This window comes from Maniola hyperantus, chromosome 20 (assembly GCF_902806685.2).
Source record: "Maniola hyperantus chromosome 20, iAphHyp1.2, whole genome shotgun sequence".
NCBI classification, from domain to species: Eukaryota; Metazoa; Arthropoda; class Insecta; order Lepidoptera; family Nymphalidae; genus Maniola; species Maniola hyperantus.
This window is the reverse complement of record NC_048555.1, coordinates 9,251,618-9,273,381: the sequence shown is the minus strand read 5'-3', so window position 1 is coordinate 9,273,381 and position 21,764 is coordinate 9,251,618. Positions and strand designations below refer to the sequence as shown.

Genomic DNA, 21,764 nt, shown 5'->3' with positions numbered 1-21,764 from the left:
ATTTAGTTTAGAGATTGTTTACAAGAGAATCGGTCCCATTGTGCACTCTTCCACCTCTTTGCGATCTTATTTTGCGCCCTCTGTCCCTAAGTATAGCCTGCTACAGGTTAGATGGCAATCGGAGTATGAGGCGGTGGACGCCCCGCATACCCGCACGTCATCCGCGCTCGCCCACACCGGAATATGCAGGTGTGCGGGGCATTTCCGATTGCTATCTCGACCTGTCGCGTACTATAGGTTCATTTTTCAGATATCAATTTGCCGTGTTGCTGTTATAGTATAGCAATTTGTGTACCTAGATATGTGCAGGTCTTCATAAGTCGATAAAATTAAATTAAACTGACGGGTGGTAGTTTTAACGCTTTATTGGAATTTTAATAGATATCGGTTTAATTATGTACCTACTAATTATTTTTTTCTATCAGCTCGCGTCTGGTTCCTCCGGCTTCTACTAACTTGCGTTTCAGTTGTAACATGATGGCCTTGTTTCTTTTCTGTAAAAAAGATGTCTATGTTTTATACTTTGTTTTACTTTACCGAACCGATATGCGTCAAGAAAGTGAATAAAATAGGATGTTGTGCAGCAGTTGTGGTATGGGAGATTTGCTGAGCTAAATATGCAAACTTGAAATTCTCTGCAAGACCTTTTATAAAAGGGGTACAGATCTTTACAAAAACTTTGACGCTAGAAGGGGTTATTCAAGGGGCGGACCAACAAATTCCTGAAAGGCCGGCAACGCATCGGTAGTTCCTCTGGTGTTGCAAATGTTCATGGGCGGCGATAATAACTTAACATCAAGTGACCTGCCTGCTCGTTGGCTCACAATTTGTATTTAAAAAAAAGTCATTTAGGTGGTTTTCCACACAAATTACGTAGGTACACCTACGAAGACTTATCGGTCGTAAGTTCCTACTTCGGTCGTAATTTCGAACCTCATCCAACCACAGAATAATATAATAGTATCCAACCAACAACAGAGGAGGAATAAAAAAAAACCTTAAAATCAGTTTTTGTAACAAATGTAGGTACCTGAGTACCTACCTACCTATCTATATCTATATATATATAGAAATACTTTATTGCACACAAAAAAAATATATATATATATTTTAGTTTTAGTTTCTGTAATAGTTATGTAACATTTTTTGTGTGCAATAAAGTATTTCTATCTATCTATCTATCTATCTATAATCGTCATGGGCGTCATCCCATCGGAGTTTGCACCTATTGGAATAAAAATAACAGAACTATTCCGCCTAGTCGTGACTCGTAGACAAGAAAAAGTATAGAAAACTGACTGTTGACTGCTGAGTGCTGCCTTTCAGTAATAGAGGGGAGTATGAAAAAGATACTTACCGTTAAAACATTGCATTCACGCTCAATAGCATCGCATTCGCTTTCTATAGCGGCTGCCTCCTTGCCTTTTTGTTCGTTCATTTCCAAAACCTTCGCCATTTTCTGTCTATCTATCTCCTCCTGTTGTGCTTCTTTCTCCTTCAGTTCTTTGTTGTAAAGTTCGGATATTTTGCGCTCTGATAAAACATCTACTTATGCTAATTGCGACAAGTTAACACTATAGTATCCGGCAGGAAATATTGCACATCGAACTTTAGAAAGAAATAACAGTTTCGTAGAGCGTTGTCTCTGTCGTTAACAAGTGGGATATCTATTTTATTTTTATGCATAATAGTTTTTGATTTATCGTGCAAAATGGCGAGAAAAATACGACTGTATATTAAATAACATTACAGAAAAACCGGTCAAGTGCGAGTCAGGCTCGCCCACTGAGGGTTCCGTACTACAATCGTATTTCATCGACATTTTGTACGATAAATCAAAAACTATTATAAATAAAAGTTTTAGAATGTACAGGTAAAGCCTTTTCATATGATACCCCACTTGATATAGCAATCTTACTTTGAATGTCGAAAATTGCAATAATTGTTCGAAACACATTTTAATTTTTTTTCTTGTGATGTAACCACAAATTCACTGTTATCAGATTTTTCCCCTAATGTCTGATATAAGCCATACCTACCTGCCAAATTTCATGATTCTAGGTCAACGGGAAGTACCCTGTAGGTTTCTTGACCGACAGACAGACAGACAACAAAGTGATCCTATAAGGGTTCCGTTTTTCCTTTAGAGGTACGGAACCCTAAAAACGTTACGGTGCGTTACATAGGGGGAAGGAGGCCTCAGTAGTGGCTCGGTGTCGATGGATTGTGATTTGTGATAATGATGATAACAATGAAATACATATCTAGGTGTAGCTGTACCTCTCGCAAAGATATCTTCGAATCCTTGTTTATGAGCGTTGATATTTGAGAGATGAGTTTCGAATTTACACTTTTCTGAGACGCTGCATATTTCTGTTATTGATATTTGGTTTGTAACTTTAGATATTTGATCTTTCAAATCCTGGGGAAGTAAAAATCGATTGTCTTCTAAGTATGTACGTAGGTATAATCCAGAGCCGTGATGGCCCAGTGGTTAAGACGTCGGCCTCCTATTTTTAGGGTTCCGTACCTCAAAAGGAAAAACGGAACCCTTATAGGATCACTTTGTTGTCTGTCTGTCTGTCTGTCTGTCAAGAAACCTACAGGGTACTTCCCGTTGACCTAGAATCATGAAATTTGGCAGGTAGGTAGATCTTATAGCTGACATTTGGGGAAAAATCTGAAAACCGTGAATTTAGGGTTAGATAACACAAAAAAAATTAAATTATGGTCATGAACTAATAATTAGTATTTTCAACTTTCGAAGTGAGTGATTATATCAAGTGGGGTATCATATGAAAGATCTTTCCCTGTACATTCTAAAACAGATTTTTATTTATTTTTATGCATCATAGTTTTTGAATTATCGTGCAAAATGTCGAAAAAATACGACTGTAGTACGGAACCCTCATTGCGCGAGCCTGACTCGCACTTGGCCGATTTTTTTTAAAGAATATTAGCCAAGTTTATCATGATGACCCCTTTCCCTCCAACTAAGCGTAAAGCTTGTGCTAGGAGTGGGTACGACAATAGTGCAACGGGCAGGGTTTGTTTTGGGAAGGAATTTGGGAAGTAGAGGGTTCGAACTCGGGCATGTAGATACCCTACCTCTAAATTTTAGCACAAAGGTGTGGCAACATTCGAGGATGTACCTAGTAAATACCTAAGTATTATAACATGATTAAAATTAATGATTGGTTTCAACTTTGAATTGGTAGGTAGGCAAACTGGTGCGTTTTCAGCTTGCATAAAAAGGTATCGCCACTGTTTAGGTCAGCGGTGAACAAAATCCAGCCAGCCGTAATGATTGCTAACCTCAGAGCTCCTGTAGGAGATAGCACTAAATTCTAGAAAAAGTTAAAAAGGTATCAGTTATGTTCATAAGCTATCAAAGTAACGCATGCAATAGCGCACGCGTCTACGCATACTTCCTAACCGTTTTACGTGTGCGTCACTAACGAGAGACTGAGAGAGGATCCAAGAGAGAGCCTGCGTTATTGCGTGTACCACAGGTTTTGATGCTGCGCTAAAACTGCCAGCGAAAATGAGGCATGCGCACAGGCACTACCTAACGCATGCTTCTAGCGTAAGTTAAAAGTGCACCACATACTTAGTCAGACCTACTATTATTATGCTTACCTATGCTATAACTATTAATATTTACATATTACCTGCATCTGATGTAATATAAACTCACACTCGGATTGAATAAGTGAAATATCTTCAGTCAAAGAGCGTTCTAAGCTACGTAAAGAGTTTTCCACTTTTGCATTTTTTAGTTTTCTTTTGGTAGCTATGTGGAAATAAAGTATAAAGAGTCATATAATTCTATATCTTTATATTGCATACTAGATGATGCCCGCGACTTCGTCCGCGTGGGAACTTTTCCGGTCTTAAAAGTAGCCCATGTCCTTTCCCGGGATGTAAGCTAACTCTCTACCGAATATCATCAAAATCGGTTTAACTGTTGAGCCGTGAAAAGCTAGCAGACAGACGGATACGCACACTTTCGCATTTATAAGATTATAAGTATGGATCAATGATTTTAAGCTTATTTCGTGGTTTAACGACATATTTTATATACTTACATTAAAATATTAGTATGGATTTTAGAAAAACCTTTTAAGTAGTTAGGTATATTAATAATTAGTGATACCTATTATAAATGCGAAAGTGAATAAGTATAATATCTGCTAGCTTTTCACGTGGCCCATCCGTTTTATTAACCGATTTTGACGAATTTTTGTTTTGGCTAAAGAAAATCAAAGTTTTTTTTTGAGTTCTTACGGGGTTTTTAACAAACAGAAACACACGGGTGAAGTCGCGGGCATCATCTAGTAAGAGTAATTCAATATTTTTGATTTTATGAAAGAGGAACGTTTTCTTATTGAACACTATTTATAGATACTTGCCTGATTGTAGTTGTAATTGTAAGCTATTTATTTTATCATTGAGAGAAGACATTTTGAAATAAAATCGTTATAGGAAAAATAACTTTGTAGAAAACTTTTCGGCGATATCTTTTGTTACCGGAAATGACGGAATACGGATTGATATTTGATACACAATTTTTTTTTATTGGCTTGAAGGCTCTGAGGCTGAGGAGGTTACGGAGTTAGAATGTTATAATTTTTTAAGCATAATATCACTGAGATCACAGCAGATATAATAATTAATAATACTATGATAATATACAGATAATAACCGGCAGCGTCACGGAATCCACACGGTCTGCCGTGTGGATTCCGTGACGCTGCAGACGGAATCCACACGGCAGACCGTGTGGATTCCGTGACGCTGTAGGTAACTTTAGAAACGCGTTAAACATGATTATAACTCAAAAATAATGCGCCGATTTCTCGATTTGAATGCTGAGCTAATGATAACAAAATTATTTGCAAAAACCGATTCCAACATAGTTACCATGCTAAAAATGTCCTTCGTTTAAACATAAAAACATTTGATGTTTTTTGATGTCAAATAGCATTTTCAAACCCACATGGAGTTTTTCCGCCGTCTGGAGTCTGGACTCCAGACGGTGAACATTAATTATTATTTAATGTTCCACCCACTCACAAAATTATTCGAAAACGTGGTGACAATTGTTAACTATAGAACAACAGCCCGAAAATATTTTTTATTCAATTAAACTTTTACAAGTAGGTACTTTTGAATGATCAAATGCATATCCACCACTGGTTTGAAATGCCTTTCCTACCAAGAAGAATCAGCAAGAAACTCGGTGGCGGGTGGTTGCTCTTTTCAAAGATTTGAAATAGGTACAATATTATGCCATACTTATATAAAAAAGTAATTACAGTCCGCATTGTTGGAACGAGCTACAGGATTTACAACCATTTACCTTTATCTTTACCAGGATTTATCTTAACCAGGATTTACAACCATTTACCTTTATCTTTTCTTTTGTATTCCAGAAACCTCTGCATTTATATCATTGTTACCCGTTTGTACCTGTATTTTATGTTAAGGAGCCACGTCTAGGTCTCTAGTTTATGGTATGGATTATGTGTCAAAAAATTAGCTTTTTTGAAGCGTGTGGCGTGTTTTTTTCACAAATATTCAGCGAATTATTATTACAACCTCTTTAAACGAACAACTTGCAAAATGTGATAATTGTGTACTTTGAATAATAAAGACCAAATATATATAGGCTCATTGGAACGAGTATTCATGTGTAAATCGGCAAAAATGGTGTCTAGTAGCACTAGGGTGATTCAAGTCACCAACATCGCTCCTCAGGCGACTAAGGATCAGATGCAAACCCTTTTCGGGTATCTAGGGAAAATAGATGACATCAGGTTGTATCCTACGATACGAGATGTGTCCTGTCCGGTGCAGTCTCGTATATGTTACGTGAAGTACTACGACTCGGCGACGGTCAACGTCGCTCAGCACATGACGAACACAGTGTTCATCGATCGAGCGCTAATCGTCATTCCCATGCAATCCGGTGAGATCCCCGACGAGCACAAGGCGCTGGAAATGTCAAGTAACGGAACGCTAGTGCCCGGTCTCAATAACTTGGAGCCACGTCTGCCGGCGCACGTCGTCAACTCGTTAGAGGGCGTCCCGCCGAGTCAAGTCATCCAGACCTATGACCCTAAGTTAGCGGCAGCAGGATTACCGCCGTACCCGCCCTTACCAGCCGCATACGAATCGCGGAAAATCGAAGAAATAAGACGGACAGTGCTACTCATCGATGTGGGTGCCCTGACGTATCAACAAATAATAGATCACTTTAGCCAAGCTGGTGAAGTCAACTATTTGCGTTTCTGTGACAGAGATGTAGACCAACTGAAGTATGCCCTGCTGGAGATGTCCGAACAGGAGAGTGTTCTCAAAGCACTCCAGCTCAATGGAACCACTATTGCGGGACAGACGATTTTGGTAAATACGCCTCATTACTTTTGCTATATCATTTTTACAAATGATATAAAACGATTACAAATCTCACCTGAAAATATTGGTTATAAACTGAGATTGTTCATAACAGACATATGTAATGTGTTCTTATTTTTTCAAGCCGTCTTATGAATCTACTCATGCCATTTGCTGTGGTCGCCTGCTCGGGACAACTTCGTTGTTGTATCTTCATTAGACTCTGCGTCTCAACTACAACTCTACATCAATAATATAATATTTCTATTTCCTATAGAAATGTAGATTAATAGAGCATGATTACAACATGCTATATTAATCTGTATTGTAACATTATCCTGAATATCATCATTTGATCACTTTAGTTATATTTCTCTCAAATTTTAGTTTTAAGCATATTTTAAGTGTACCTTGTAAACACATGTCTACATAAGTAGGAATCTAGAATGTTACAGACGCCACATGCCAGAGACTCCCGTCTGTAAGGGCAGCATCTGCATTTGTATAGACAGTTGCAGAGCTAATATATTGTGTAAGTAGTAACTTGAAAGTTCATCCAATTGTGAAAGCAGGCCGCAGACTACAGACTCCAATATCCAAACCACCATTAGTATTATAAACCACACCAGAAAATTCATCATAATATCCCGACTGAATTTTGTCCATGGTAGCCAATCTCAATGGAGACATATGTATGCAGGAGCTATTGTAGGGCCAAGAGTGTGTGCAAACACTAACACACAATGCACTCTATTCCCACACTTTCATAGCCCAATGGTTTGGTAATACAACATGACCAGAGGCGAGAAAGATCAGGCACAGGACGAACAGCTTTACTCTATCTCCAAAATGGGATTTTTTTTTCAAATGTTCATTTTTTAAATTGTCAACTTAGTTTTTGGGCTGTGACTCTACATATTGAATGTTTTATTAAAATAAATATAACGTTAAATGAATTGCCATTTGAGAGACAATTTCTTGGCAGTAAGCTCCTAAATATGAAAGATAAATGGGGTTAATATTTCAAACCAATTAAATAATAATTACAAACAGATCTATGACAATTTAAAAAAATTATAGGAAATATATACTGTCATAGCATGGTTTTTTCTAAGTTAGAAACAGATAAGAAAAACTGTGTATCTATTATGTTCTTGCACCAACTGTGCTCTGTGCAATTTGCATAGTGGATACCAATCTGACACCAACTGACTATCTTGAGCATATTATGATGCACAAACATAGTAGATAAGCAGCTTTAGGTGTCAACAAACTACAGTCTTGTGGTGTGTTGCAATGCAATGTAATTTGGTGAGACGACCCACCAATTGGAGCGAGCCGTGAGCTTCTGTATACTAAAGTACCACATACAATTGGCATAAGGGTTAAAGATTTTGAATGTGTGCTGCGGTTGATTTATTGTTCTATCACCCGCCGACGGCGAGTGTCTGGAGCACGACACTATTGTGTTACCAGTAGTGTTTGCCACCTTTGGCCAAAAAATACCCAATATGAATGCACTAGAGCGCAATAGTTGAGGTGACTCATGGGGAGCGGTGTCACAGTGTTATTATTAATTTTACAACAAGTTTAACAAAACAACAGTCAACATAAACTTTGAAAAAACATTACTTTTTTTACTTTTAGCCTATCTTGAACTGAATTTCTCAGGGTTATTAAACCTTTGACCCTAGGTTATGGCGATAGCCGACTAATCCTCTTCAGCTTTGGTCATTTATTAGTTGCCAGTCAACCTTTTGCTTCTCTTATACTGTAATTGTAAAATAGAATACAGTACCTGTACGTACATAGACACATAGATATTGTACTGTCGTCCAGACTCACAAACGGCTCTTTCTTCTCCCTGGGCTGGTTTCCACACTTAAACGTTTCTGTTTGTGTGAATTGTTGTTCCTTATTAAGCAACTCAGTGTTTATACCTGATACCAACTAACAATTCTTCATACCAACCAAACTACCATATTATGTTGCATTATGATAACACCACAAACTGTAGTTTGCACCTTTAACAAGTTAACTTTGATGATATTATTTGAATGTACCAATTTCACGCAGGTGCATCACGCCACTCAAGCGATATCTAAGCCTCAGACTAAGAGCAACGAGGCGGCGCAGCGCGAGATAGAGGAGGCGATGTGCCGCGTCAAGGAGGCGCAGAGCCTCATCTCGGCGGCCATAGACCCGGTCATCGGGATGCTGTCTAAGGATAAGAGAAGGTAACAAAAGCAACTGATTTTAGTAGATCAATAATCTGTATTGATACAATATTTGTCTGAATACCGTCTTACCGTCAGCTAAGAATCACCTATTGGGTTATATTGTTGAAATCACTCAGTTCATTTTCTTACAATTTCAAAACTTATCTACTTACTGTTTCTTTTATTTCAAAAACTTTCATATATAAGACCTGTTACAAGGTAATTTGGAAAATAACTGATGGAAACTTTTTTTGAGAACCAGGTCTCGATCTCGATCCCGACGCCGCTCTCGTTCGAGATCGCGACGCTCGCGCTCCCGCCACCGCAGCAAGCGTTCGCGCTCCCGCTCCCGGCACCGCTCTCGCCGCTCGCGCTCGCGACACAGGCACCGCACCAGGTAATCCTTTATCACTCTATACAAGAAACCACAAGCTTCATTTGCTCGAATTCATCAAAACAGACAAATCTGGATGGTATAACGTGCAGTATGCTATATGCACCTCTCGCCCTCCCACTACGTAAGCAATACTAATTATAGGATATTTTTAGGGTTCCGTACCTCAAAAGGAAAAACGGAACCCTTATAAGATCACTTTGTTGTCTGTCTGTCTGTCTGTCAAGAAACCTACAGGGTACTTCCCGTTGACCTAGAATCATGAATTTGGCAGGTAGGTAGATCTTATAGCTGACATTTGGGGAAAAATCTGAAAACCGTGAATTTAGGGTTAGATCACACAAAAAAAATTAAATTGTGGTCATGAACTAATAATTAGTTTTTTCAATATTTGAAGTAAGGTAACTATACCAAGTGGGGTATCATAGGAAAGGGATTTATCTGTGGATTCTAAAACAGATTTTTATTTATTTTTAAGCATCATAGTTTTTGAATTATCGTGCAAAATGTCGAAAAAATAGGACTTTTGTACGGAACCCTCGTTGCGCGAGCCTGACTCGCAATTGGCCGGTTTTTTTAATACAGGACCACTTTGGGCCCGTCAGACTAGAAACTTCCTAAAAATTACTATGTATACTTTTATAAGCAGTAGATTAAAAATTTTCATGACCCTTTAACAGATTTTGTCTGTGTAAATGAGATGCCAGTCCTAAGGCACTTAAATTATCCTGGTATAATTTGCAGGTCGCGTTCCCGTCACCGCAGCTCCCGGCGGTCTCGCTCCCGGTCGCGCCATCGCAGCTCGCGCTCCAAACGCGACCGCTCGCGTGACCGTGACCGAAAGGACAAGAAAGACGACAAGCGAGACAAAGACAGGGACAAGGATAAGGACAAGGAGAAAGAGAAAGAAAAGTCCAAATCACCACCCAAAGAGGTTGAGAAAGAAGAAAAGGAAGAAATTAAACCTGAAAATACTGAGCCAGAAACCAATGGAACTAGTACAGAAGTTAAATCCAAAGCGTCTTCACCGGTCGACGATAAAGATAAAAGCGACGTGGAAAAAGAAAAAGACGTTAAAGAGAAAGAGAAATCGCCTGTGAAGAAAAAGGACAGATCTCGATCTAGAGACCGAAAACGCGACCGCTCGCGTTCCAAGCGCAGATCTCGATCGCGATCGAGGAGGAAACGGTCGAGATCGCGACGAAGGTCGCGGTCTAGGGATAGAAAGAGATCGCGTTCGCGTGATAGGAAACGCTCGAGGTCGCGGGATAGAAAACGGTCCCGTTCGAAGGACAGAAAGGGATCAAGGTCCAGGGATAGGAAACGCACGCGCTCGAGGGATAAAAAACGTTCGCGTTCGCGTGATCGTAAACGCTCGCGCTCCCAAAGCCGTAGATCCAAGAGTCGCACTCACAGAGATTCAAAGACCCCCCACGAGAGGAAGTCCCGTGAGCGCTCACCAAACCTCCCGCCAGTATTGGAGGAGAAAAATAATTCTATACTAGACAAGTCAATCGATATAGCAGACGAAAAGAATTCACCAGACAACATGGACATCTCAATTCTCCATAAACATTAAATATGCATGTTTTTTATTTTCGTGTAAAGATGGACATTATTGAAATTGTTGTATGTATGAGTAATAATAGTCCCTCATTTAATTTTTGTGCTCATCCATCGTGCATTTCATTTAGTAGTGATTTTAAAAATTGGTTGACAAATAGATTAAGAGTAATAAAATAACTGAATCGTATAATAGATTGTTTTATTTACGGCACCTCTCGAAATTAAGTGTTTTTATGCTAATGATAGTTTCATTTAAATGCTTCTTTGAGTCTACTTTTAGACTGTTTAACCGACTTCAAAAAAAGAAGGTTCTCATTTCGCTGTTTTTTTTTGTTTGTTACGCGATTACTCCGTCAATTATGAACCGATTTTAATGATTCTTTTTTTTGTTTTGTAGGATATACCAGAGGTGGTCCCATTTCAATTTGGTAAAGATATGATGAATACCTTCGGACATGGAGAACGGAACTCCTCAATAGACAAGAGTGAATTGCTCGCGATCAGTGTAATACCTTTGTAAACAGTAGGTTTTAAGGCAAATCATATTGTAGTACAATGGGGCCAATAAAAATTGTGAAATGAAACAAAAACAAAAAAAAAAACCTACTTCAATAACCACAAACACTAAAAAGTAAAAAAAAAATTTGATTAATATTTTTTTTTGAATTTTTTTTTAGTCTGAGATTTCTCAATTTGAGATCCCGAAATAATGTTGACATGCTAAACATGCGTGTATGGTTTCGAAATATTGCGTAATCGATTGCCCAATATTTTAAAAAACTAGTGATTCAAGTTCCAAGTAATCAGCAGCCCTCATAAAACACTTGATTTTACTCTTTACTTTACGTAGGTATTTAGTACCAACTAGCTGATGCCCGCGACTTCGTCCGCGTGGATTTAGGTTTTTAAAAATTCCGTGCGATTTTCCGGGAAAAAGTAGCCTACATATGTCATTCTGCAGTCTTTAGTTCTTTAACTATATCCACGTAAAATAATCACGCCAAACCGTTGCACCCCTCGCGCCTCTCCAAGTCTCTAGCCGCCTTCTCCACTCCTGTCTCGCTGGCAAGTAACATATCTACCGATTTCAAAGCCCAATGCAAATAGGAATGTTAGTATGTAGGATTTGGAAGCAAGCGGAATCGCGTCGGTATAGTCGTTCCTTTTTCTAACCGACTTAGCAGGCAGTTTTTAAATCACCATGATTTAGGAATGCAATTCCTTACAGCATCAGGGTTGAGGAGTTGGGTCCTCGAGTTCAACGATAGTGTTTACAGTTTACTTACTAGGTACCTCCAATATCAATTTATAACCGACAGTTTCTGCATCCCATCAGTTTAGGTGGTCTCCCGTGCAGCGTCAGAATTGAGGAGTTGGAATCCAATTTTTTTATGGAATAATGTCGCAAAGTTTCTCTATCAATTAAAAAAGAAACTACGCAAATCGGTTCGGTAATCTCGGAGATTTCGGTGTACATGTTTAGAAAAGTACAACTCCTTTTTTGAAAATCGGTTAAAAAGCAGCCTATGTTACAATACGCAGAGGAACTTTCAGCTTTTATAAAATAAGGAAGGTCTGGCACGTGCTGGCTTAAACACAGCTTACACGACTTAAACACAAGCATTATATTATAGCCACTAGTCTTCGTGAAATGCAAAAACTATAACTATAACGGATAAACAATAATAATTTATTAGTGTTATTGTTAGTAGATATAAGATAATTTTATCAATTAAGTAGGTAGGTACCTACCATTGCACAATGTTGTGCAACTGATATTACACAATAATATGCAATTGCAACAGTATAAAATAAAGCCACAATAGCTTTGCACCAATCATTCATAATTCTGTTTCCATCACAGTTAAACTAATCTTTGTATACATAGACCAAGCGTGTTTCTTCAGAACAGACATGGCAGTTACAATCGTGCTTAAATTTCGCAAGGAACTTCTTCAACAAAACCAAGGTGAGGATAACCGAGAAAGAATTTTTACCGTTGATTTAACTACTCCTAACAACAATCAAGTCACAAATTCCGGCCACCTTGATGGTACTCCTCAATCTGCAGACCTAGTGAATGTACAAAGTGGGATAAATTCGAATGAATTGAAAAGGTCCAGAAAGCGACAGAGAACTAGATCTCGGAGTCATTCCAGGGGACGGTCGCGAGGCCATTCTAGAGGAAGATCCCGAGGTCGTTCTAGGGGCAGGTCACGAGGACGTTCTAGGGGTAGGTCGCGAGGACATTCTAGGGGGAAATCCAGGGGACATTCCAGAGGAAGATCTCGTGGACATTCTAGAGACAGGTCCCGAAGTCATTCTAGAGGGAAATCTAGAGGCCACTCGAGAGGAAAGTCCAGAGGACATTCAAGAGAAAAGTCGAGCGATAGGCATCATGGTGGATGTTGCCACCATAAGCATGGTCGAAAGGGAAATCATTATTATCAAAAGACATATGTGGTAGAAGTATCACCATCTCCTAAAGAAAATACAACGAACCCAGTTGAATAAAAAGCTAAGCGATCAAAAGGTTCAATAAAAAAAAGTTACAAAAGGAAAAAAAATTGTATATCAAGAAAAAATACATATTTTAATCCTAATATGCATAGTTAAATATTTAGTGGGTATGTTTTAATCAAATAATTTAAAAATCGTTAGTTCAGTAGGTAGGTAGGTACATAGCTAGAAATTTAGAATAGGTATTACTGCTACACTACACTATTGTTATCAGTAGATTCAACATTGCATTGTATACTTATAATATACCATAACTGCATTGTAGCGTTAGCGTAAAATTGATAGATTAATTTTGTTTTTGTCTACTGTAATGCTTATTTACCCGATTGTATTAGGAATAGTTGATATAAATGTACGTTTTTAAAACACTGTTTATTATTTTGTTTAGTAGAGTATCGTCGCGTCTCAACGGATAGATGTCCACTGCTGGACATAGAGGTCTCTTGAAGGGATTTCCACACTACGGTCTTTAGCCGCTTATGTCTAGCGGCTCCCTGCGGCTCGTTTACAAACACTGCATACCGGGAGTGTTAATATTATCTAATCTTTCCAGGGATGTCTGTGGATGGCTGTTTATGTCCACTATTACGACGCCGGAAGTTTACGAATACATTCAATAACACATAGTGTAAAGATGGACGATTTGTGGAACAAACTTGAAGAAACCGAATACGAATCGTGGTTACTAAAAACCTCGCGAAGATGGTTGCCGAAAAGTGAAATGCCATATCCTGGGTACTGCAGAGCTCCTGGAAGTGGAAAATGCTTGCCAGTATTGTGCAACTGTAAGAAATTAATTGAAATATGGAAGAAATTAAAAGAAAAAAATCTGACTTACTTGAGATCGAACGATTCTAGTGTAAAACTGAAATAAAATACTTAAGTACTTATCCCATTTTATTCTTTTTTTCATTTAGTTTTTTGACCTGTAGGTACTAAACTTAAGGAAAGTAGGTAGGATAATTCAACGTCATTAGAGGACTTCAACTTAGTAGGTACCTACCTAGTTATCTTTAAACATTATACATTAGTAGGTATTTTTCGGCAAAGTTTAGATTATTACATACAGTACTTAGAATTTAAACTTACTGACGACTGAAAAGTTAGTCACTAAATTGTGCCGCAGTGACATATTTTGGATTATGGACAGCACCATAAGAGCACGGGGTACCTACCTATAGTATGGTACTGTACCACGCGAACTCTCTCTCATCCGTCAAAAGATCGATCTACATTCATGGCGCAAAACAAGTAGTCTAAACTGAACACTGGGGCTAATTCTGAGCACAACCTAATTTTAGAGTATTCGCATGCTCTTCTTACTAATGTAATATGAAAAGGACAGACACAGTTTGCAAGTTTTAAATTTAATTTTTAGATGGCAAAACCCGTGATTTTAGCACGCACTCGCGAACCTACTGTTTAAATTTGTATTGTGCATTAAAATTTAGAGTCTTTAAATGTAAAAGGCTTTTTTTAGCATTAATAAAAAGAAAAGGATGCAGATACTCTAAATTTAGTTTAGAGAGAGACTAGAGAATCGGGGCCACTGCTATATCAAACTGCAAACGTAGTATATCAAAACAGGTTTCAGCCGGGCTTGTGTATTTAATCATGATTTAATCACTAGTCTGCGCTAACAACTTTAACATTGCAACTTTGTTTTGCGCGTACCTACTTGTACTAGCAGCCAAAATTAATCATCAATCCTATCTGTAATCTGTCGATAAGTTAGTTAGCATATTATTAATTTCGGCCGCAAGTACGGTCTGCTGGATATTTTAGTAAGGAAAATCAAAAATGTATTGAGACTTGAAAGTTCAAAAGATTACAATAAAACACTAAATCCATGCTGCATAGTAACATTTTATTCTCATTTTTAGGGTAATGTGAACCTAATAATATTTACATACATGCACTAATACCTCTTACCAAATACACAGCCAACATTCCTAAAATCCTTTCACGCTGCCAATTTTAGTCTAGTTCGATTAAAAACGTTATAAATTATTACAAAAATGATTTTATGAACCGGGTACACTCACTTATAAAAGTGGTGCTAATTAAGTTGGCTACAATCTCTAAATGGGATCCACAGATGACAATGATTTCAGAGGGCGCCACAAAAGGTCCGATCAATGTCATAATTAGGTTCGCTCTTCGCTATATGGAGTGTAGAGGTAAGGAGCACGATCTCTGTGTATAAAATGTCATTTTATTTATTAGTATCTAGATTAATTGGCGGTGGCGAATATGTAAATGCACGATATAGTCCGTACAAAATGACTTCTCACGTCACGCGCCATTTTAACACTATGGGTTAGCACTTAGCTGTCATGTCAAAAGTACGGTTCATGGTAAAATAAGGACTAAAATCATACTTTTTACATGAAATTAACAACACAAAAAGTTAAAAAGTAATTTTTTATGGCCTATAAGTAATGCTTCTAATAATAAGTAGTCCTTTTCCGTATAGCACTATTTTAGAGATAATGGTACTGATTCTGAGCACACCTAAATTTTAGAGTATTCGCATCCTTTTTTTACTAACATAATATAAAAAAGACAGACACAGTTTGACAGTTTTAAATTTAATTTAGAGCTGTCAAAACTCGTGACTTTAGCTGCCAGTCGCGAGCCTATTGTTTAAATTTGTAGCGTGCACTAACATTTAGTCTTTAAATGTAAAATTCATGTTCCGTCCTTTTTAGCTACATTAAAAAGAGAAAGATGCAGATACTCTAAATTTAGTTTAGAGAAAGACAAGAGAATCGGCGCCACTGATATTGATCATAGATACTGTCAATTTAGAGATTATTTACAACCGAATGAGCACCAGCATCATATTATGAATAGAACTTTGACTTTGCTCCGACTTAAGACAATGTTAAAACGAGACAGCGTTATATCGCAGACATAAATCTGTCTCGTTTTAACTGAAACTTAATTTTTTGGGCAGTTGTGTGGAAACAGTCACTTATCTTCTGGATATATGCTCTTAAATACTGAAATAATAAGAGCTTTTTTCTGGAGACGCGTCGCGTGGTGCGTCACGTCGCGCTGTTAATTATTCATACATATGGCCAAGTGTGAGAGGGTTTATGCAGAAGCGTTTGTTTGTTAACTGGCGCAGCACGCGGCGTTACTCACGCGCAATCACATGAAAACACGCAGCGGGCACCGCGGCGATGCACGCGACGTTATTCGTAAATGAGACCATAACATATCGCCATATCATTGTATTTTCGCGTGTGATTTCGCGGCCACTGACTGACCTTGTCCAGAAGGAGCGAATTTACCACGAAACGTTTTGCGCGAATACATTCGCGAGTTACCGAGATACTAGGCGCCAATACATCGCGCCCACAAGCATCGCGCGAATTCAAAATACGCGCGTAAATCGCGTGCACTACGCCAGACTCTCGACTCGCGCGTGATTCGCGCGTAATGCACGCGAGTCGAGATACTAGGGACGCCTTGTTGCGCCCAGTTAACGCGCGAACTCCAGAGCGAAAACACGTATCCAGGGAAAGGGAGCGCCAAAATTTCGCCCAAATGCTCGTGCGTAGGTACGCTCTTTCTGGGCAAAACGGTCGCGCGTGATACGCACGAGAGAATCGCGGCGAATACGCTCCTTCTGGACAAGCTCATGGTACCGTCGCTGGTGCCGCTACCTTTCTCGCAACGCCTCTCCCTCAACGGAGAATCACGCGCCCGGCGCCGCGTCTCCAGAAAAGAGCCCTTACACATGGTTGAGTAGCATGCGTCTGCTAGCAGTTTATGAGAACATATCGTGCATGGCGTAGCGCCACGTCCAACGTCGCGCGAGCGCCTCGAAGCGCGCGCGCTCGCGCACGTACATGTCGCCCAGCACCGGCTCCATGCATACCTAGTAAATAGAATAGAATAGAATACCTTTATTTTCAAAAAAAGGTTATAACACCGATTTTTACGTCTCTAACTTCAAAAACCCCAAACTACGACAAAATTTGCCAAAGTGGTCAAGTCAACCTTTGACAAAGTTTAACCTATGTACAATGAACTAAAAGCTTAATTCAACTTTCATACAACCTTCCCACCCCCATTTCATCCCCTTATAGAGGGAATTCTCTCAAACACGTTTCTTAGCTGACACCTACATCCTAAAAGGAACCCACCTTCCAAATTTCAAGTTTGTAGGCTTTATAGTTCCTGAGATTTTGTGATTAGTCAGTGAGTGAGTGGTATTTTGCTTTTATATTATAATTATATATACTAGCTGAATCCCGCGACTTCGTACGCGTGGATTTAGGTTTTTAAAAGTCCTGTGGGAACTCTTTGATTTTCTGGGATAAGAAGTAGCCTATGTCTTAAACTATACCCATCAAAAAATCACGTCGATCCATTGCGACGTGATTGAAGGACAAACCAACAAACAAACACACTTTCACATTTATAATAAGGGTAGTGATAGATTACTCACCGGTGTGTAGGGGTCCGTGAGCAGGCTCTGTATGGAGATGAGCACCTTGGAGATGGTGAGCGCCAGTGACCAGTTGTGGTGCACGGAGTCGATGCCCACGTCGCCGTGGCGCGACACGTTGGGGTGCAGGATGCGAGTCAGGAAGCGCACCACGGGCGGGCTCATGGGGTACCTTGCTCGCAAACACGTTCATTATAGTAGAACCGGTGAGTGTATCAATGTGTCACAGTGTATTGTGTAGTGTACTCACGAATAGGGCACCTGCAGGTAGAGGTAGAAGACGCCACCCTCGTAGGGCGAGCCCACGGGCCCCGTGACGCTGGCCTGCCAGTGGCAGCCCTTCAAGTCCAGCGGCGTCGCCGCGATGCCCTCCGGCGGGTCGTTGCGGAGCATCTGATCAGAACAAACACCATTATGTGCTATATAACTATAGCATTTCGGTTTGGTCCTCAGTATGAATTGGATCTTACTTTTACTCTAATTTTCGTCAATTTCTTGCCAAAAAAAGATCAAGTAGAAAGAGTACATAACTTTTCTTGGACCTCAAACTAAGACAAAAGCCAAATTGGTCAAGTCAACCTTTGACAAATTTTAACCTGACCACTTTGGCTAAAAACAACATTGTGTAATACGCTCTTTGGGGGGTGGAGGCTTGCCTAACGTTCAATCTTATCATACCTTCAGCTCGATTTTGAGTCGGTTCCTTCGCCAGGCGTTCTCATCGCCGGGCGGCTGCGCCTGCACGCACATCTGCACCAGGCAATTTCGGCAGAAGCACGACTCCACGAGCGCCTGGTATTTCTGCAACAGAGACGGTTACTGTGAACACAGCATTGCCACACTGACGTTGTTGAGCAGCAGTGCCACCGGCGGACGCACACTCGCGTGGCCACGAGTGGACTGAGTCAGGCATACCTTGTGCCAGTCGATATTGTTGATCAGCGGGCGGAAGAGCGGCCAGCGGCGCGCCACAAAGGCGGCCCAGCGCGGCGGCGGCACGCGCGCTGTCACCAGGCGCCGCCAGCGCACGCACACACATGCGCACGCACACAGTGACAAATCGTCCAGGTAGCGGAATATGCACAGCAGCACTGAAAACATATCTACATTGTCATTGCACTCTTACTTACACATTGTAAAGATTGAGGGCACAGTATGCCTATTAGACAGCACTGGTCTAAACTTCATACCAAGGAGGCATAAAATCTTGATCTCAAGCGCAACCATGATGTCTATAAGCATACGACAATCATTTTGCATAGGATACAAATCGCGGTTCTTGCACAAGAATCGCTAAATTTTGTCTTATACAATAAGTCCCCTCTCTGCAGCATCGTCATACCTTCAGAAGGCAAATGTTCTACAAGTCCACCTTCAAGATTATCAGGCAATCGTGGGGTGGACAATGCTTGTAGTGATCTAGCGAGACTGGGGGGTTGTGGAGGAGGGCCTTGACCCACCAGGTCTTCTACACTCTCCCTGGGGGCAGAGGGGGGTCCTGACCCACTTCCCCCGCTGCCGCTCCCGCTGGCACCGGGCCCTGAGTTGCTAGTGCGACTTATCTCATCTTCAGGGCTGGTTTCACTGTCTAGGGAATTCTGTAAATAAATGTACAATACTTTATGAACTATCTATGTATATTTTGACGGAAATGTGAATAAATGTGAGCATTTCAAACTGACAGGACGTCAAAACAACAATTTCAGGTTCTGTTAGAAAATTTTCAGACTGAGACACTTTTCGCATTGGTGCTTCTAATTTAGCATAATATTTATAACTTTTATGACTGACTAGCTACACTTCAAGTTAATTTCTAAATAATTTTAAATATATCAGAAATACATATTTGAAAATAGATGATGCCCACAACTTCATCTGTGTTGATTTTAAAAATTCTGTGGGAACTCTTTGATTTTCAGGGATAAAAAGTAACCTATGCCCTTCCCCGGGATGTAATCTGACTATGTACCAAATTTCATCAAAATCAGTTGAACTAGCAGACACATTTTTAGGGTTCCGTACCTCAAAAGGAAAACCGGAACCCTTATCGGATCACTTTGTTGTCTGTCTGTCTGTCTGTCAAGAAACCTACAGGGTACTTTCCGTTGACCTAGAATCATGAAATTTGGCAGGTAGGTAGGTCTTATAGTAGACATTTGGCGAAAAATCTGAAAACCGTGAATTTGTGGTTACATCACACAAAAAAAATTAAATTCCGGTCATGAACTAATAATTAGTATTTTCAATTATCAAAGTAACACAACTATATCAAGTAGGGTATCATATGAAAGGGCTTTACTTGTGGATTCTAATACAGATTTTTATTTATTTTTATGAATCATAGTTTTAGATTTATCTTGGCCGGTTTTAGCATTTATAATATTAATATTATAGATTATTCAGCAACTTATTTTTCTGCTTGCCTTTGCCTTGACCTTAATTTAGATGCAATTAATAGCACTTACTCTGTAATACCACCATGCTGGGAAAGGGCGGGCTTTGTTTGCCTTCCTCTCAGCACTATAGTTCAAGTCTGATGGCTCGTCGTTCCCCGAATCTCCATCGTCAGTCTTCTCGCTACTGAAGTACGAGCTTGGCAGGTAGGACGGGAAGTCAGGGAAGAGGAAAGCGTGGCAGGTCACACACACTGGCTCTCCAAAACTGGGTCCGTAGTAACCATTGCATATGTAGCAACTTGAATTCTGTAAAAATAACACCAATAAAAACAGATAGTGTTTCTGTGAAAATAATTGCTAAACAAGCTAGATTTGAAAGCTCCAATGCAAAAAGTTGATTAGTCACAAATCCTTAATTTAAAATATCATGTTGTACTAAGCTGATGCCCGCGACTTTGTCCGCGTGGATTTAGGTTTTTAAAAACCCTGTGGGAACTCTTTTGATTTTATAACATGCCTATGTCACTCTCCAGGTCTTTATCTATACTCATGCAAAAATCACGTCAACCCTTGCGACGTGATTGAAGGACAAACCAACAAACAAACACAATTTCGCATTTATAATAAGGGTACTGATTTGAAATAAGGATTTGTGACTAAACTGACGTTTCTTAGAATGGTTTGATTTTACCCATAGGTATAACTGGTATTGTGTGGTACAGCTTTCAACAATAAAAGTTTTTCTTTCTTTCTTTTTAGGTTTTTAATATGCTGTAGAAACTCCTTGGTTTTAAGGGATAAAAAGTGATCAAGCTGTATAATCAAAGATACATGCTATCTTTGTTCCAAATTTCATTAAGATTAGTGCAACAGTTGAGCTATTTATAATATTAGTATGGATTGTAGTGAGGATAACTACTATCATTAACTTGAAACTAAAGTTACCACTTTTATCTTCCTAAATTGACTTCACACTAGACCAGCTTATCTCCTATATTACTTGCACTTTAGGTACAAGTAACTTAAGTAGTAGTTACTTAGTCACATCTCATAAAGAAGCAGAGGACCTTAGACAAACACGTCACTGCACTACTTGAGGTTTCACAAAGCCTTGCTCCAAATATTGCCAAATACACAGGGTTTCTCACGTTTGTGTAAACATATCCATTCCTTCACCGAAAAGCAATAAACAGAACAACATTGTCACAACTCACAAGCTGTACTTACATTGAACTCGAACTCTTGTTGGTGTATTGGAGTTCCCGGAGTAAGCCGGTCGCCGTTTTCTTCTAACTTTTTTATGAAATTCAGAAACTGGGGCTCAATCATCGACATTCTGAGCCTCTTAATTAACAAACCATAATAGATTTATACTTTATAATACAACTCTATTTTTTACAACTGAGTTTACAAGAATGTTGTTTTTATAAATTTTGTCATTGTGTTGTCACTTGTCATTTTCGATCAAAAATATCGATAATCATCAATATTGACGTAATACTGATATCGATATATGAATATCGAATAAACTATCTAAATAAACTATCTATCTAAATAAATATAACAATAGTATCGTAACGAATTATCGATATAACTCACATAAATTAACAAAATTACTAAAAGCAACGAGACAGATTTATGTGAGAGCTATAGCTCTGTCTCATTTAACTCAATCTTAAGTAACGATTAAGCGACTCTGAGTACGGCTGTTAGACTTGGGCGCTCCTAAACCCCGCGCTTCATTCAGGATTCTATATGCAACATCCTCGTTACGCTCTGGAGTTACACTAAAATCCTTCGTTACACTT

The 21,764-nt window shown here is 39.3% G+C and overlaps 4 protein-coding genes across 4 annotated transcripts; 2 read left to right on the top strand and 2 right to left on the bottom strand.

Annotated features, from left to right (window-relative positions):
• Positions 1-360: 360 nt before the first annotated feature.
• Positions 361-4,610, bottom strand: LOC117991998 (uncharacterized). The gene is made up of 5 exons (XM_069505394.1): positions 4,413-4,610; positions 3,672-3,793; positions 2,281-2,422; positions 1,358-1,533; positions 361-494 (listed from the first exon to the last, which is right to left on the bottom strand). The coding sequence occupies exons 1-5, from the start codon at positions 4,462-4,464 to the stop codon at positions 405-407; spliced, it is 582 nt and encodes a 193-aa protein (XP_069361495.1). The 5' UTR covers positions 4,465-4,610; the 3' UTR covers positions 361-404.
• A 921-nt stretch (positions 4,611-5,531) lies between these two features.
• On the top strand, positions 5,532-10,768 carry Srp54 (splicing regulatory protein 54). The gene is made up of 4 exons (XM_034979193.2): positions 5,532-6,408; positions 8,476-8,636; positions 8,881-9,015; positions 9,757-10,768. Exons 1-4 carry the CDS (start codon positions 5,692-5,694, stop codon positions 10,589-10,591), a joined length of 1,848 nt encoding a protein of 615 aa, XP_034835084.1. The 5' UTR covers positions 5,532-5,691; the 3' UTR covers positions 10,592-10,768.
• Positions 10,769-12,492: 1,724 nt separating this feature from the next.
• LOC138403774 (serine/arginine-rich splicing factor 6-like) lies at positions 12,493-13,988 on the top strand. Its single transcript, XM_069505591.1, has one exon. It carries the CDS (start codon positions 12,493-12,495, stop codon positions 13,090-13,092), a length of 600 nt encoding a protein of 199 aa, XP_069361692.1. The 3' UTR covers positions 13,093-13,988.
• Positions 13,989-14,946: 958 nt separating this feature from the next.
• Positions 14,947-21,419, bottom strand: morgue (modifier of rpr and grim, ubiquitously expressed). The gene is made up of 8 exons (XM_034979231.2): positions 21,184-21,419; positions 20,026-20,262; positions 18,903-19,158; positions 18,476-18,651; positions 18,239-18,361; positions 17,811-17,953; positions 17,561-17,732; positions 14,947-16,987 (listed from the first exon to the last, which is right to left on the bottom strand). Exons 1-8 carry the CDS (start codon positions 21,289-21,291, stop codon positions 16,877-16,879), a joined length of 1,326 nt encoding a protein of 441 aa, XP_034835122.1. The 5' UTR covers positions 21,292-21,419; the 3' UTR covers positions 14,947-16,876.
• Between the last annotated feature and the right edge of the window lie 345 nt (positions 21,420-21,764).

What these genes read in the sequence shown, in the direction of transcription:
- Srp54 (XM_034979193.2), top strand. Translation starts at nt 5,692, where the DNA reads ATGTGTAAATCGGCAAAAATGGTGTCTAGTAGCACTAGGGTGATTCAA. An exon ending in TTGCGGGACAGACGATTTTG is followed by an intron (nt 6,409 to 8,475) that starts GTAAATACGCCT and finishes AATTTCACGCAG; the next exon opens with GTGCATCACGCCACTCAAGC. An exon ending in CTGTCTAAGGATAAGAGAAG is followed by an intron (nt 8,637 to 8,880) that starts GTAACAAAAGCA and finishes TTTGAGAACCAG; the next exon opens with GTCTCGATCTCGATCCCGAC.
- LOC138403774 (XM_069505591.1), top strand. Translation starts at nt 12,493, where the DNA reads ATGGCAGTTACAATCGTGCTTAAATTTCGCAAGGAACTTCTTCAACAA.
- morgue (XM_034979231.2), bottom strand. Translation starts at nt 21,291, where the DNA reads ATGTCGATGATTGAGCCCCAGTTTCTGAATTTCATAAAAAAGTTAGAA. An exon ending in AACAAGAGTTCGAGTTCAAT is followed by an intron (nt 20,263 to 21,183) that starts GTAAGTACAGCT and finishes TTATTTTTACAG; the next exon opens with AATTCAAGTTGCTACATATG. An exon ending in GACTCAAAATCGAGCTGAAG is followed by an intron (nt 17,954 to 18,238) that starts GTATGATAAGAT and finishes TGTTCTGATCAG; the next exon opens with ATGCTCCGCAACGACCCGCC.
- LOC117991998 (XM_069505394.1), bottom strand. Translation starts at nt 4,464, where the DNA reads ATGTCTTCTCTCAATGATAAAATAAATAGCTTACAATTACAACTACAA. An exon ending in ACAATTACAACTACAATCAG is followed by an intron (nt 3,794 to 4,412) that starts GCAAGTATCTAT and finishes ATTTCCACATAG; the next exon opens with CTACCAAAAGAAAACTAAAA. An exon ending in GTGAATGCAATGTTTTAACG is followed by an intron (nt 495 to 1,357) that starts GTAAGTATCTTT and finishes TCTTTTTTACAG; the next exon opens with AAAAGAAACAAGGCCATCAT.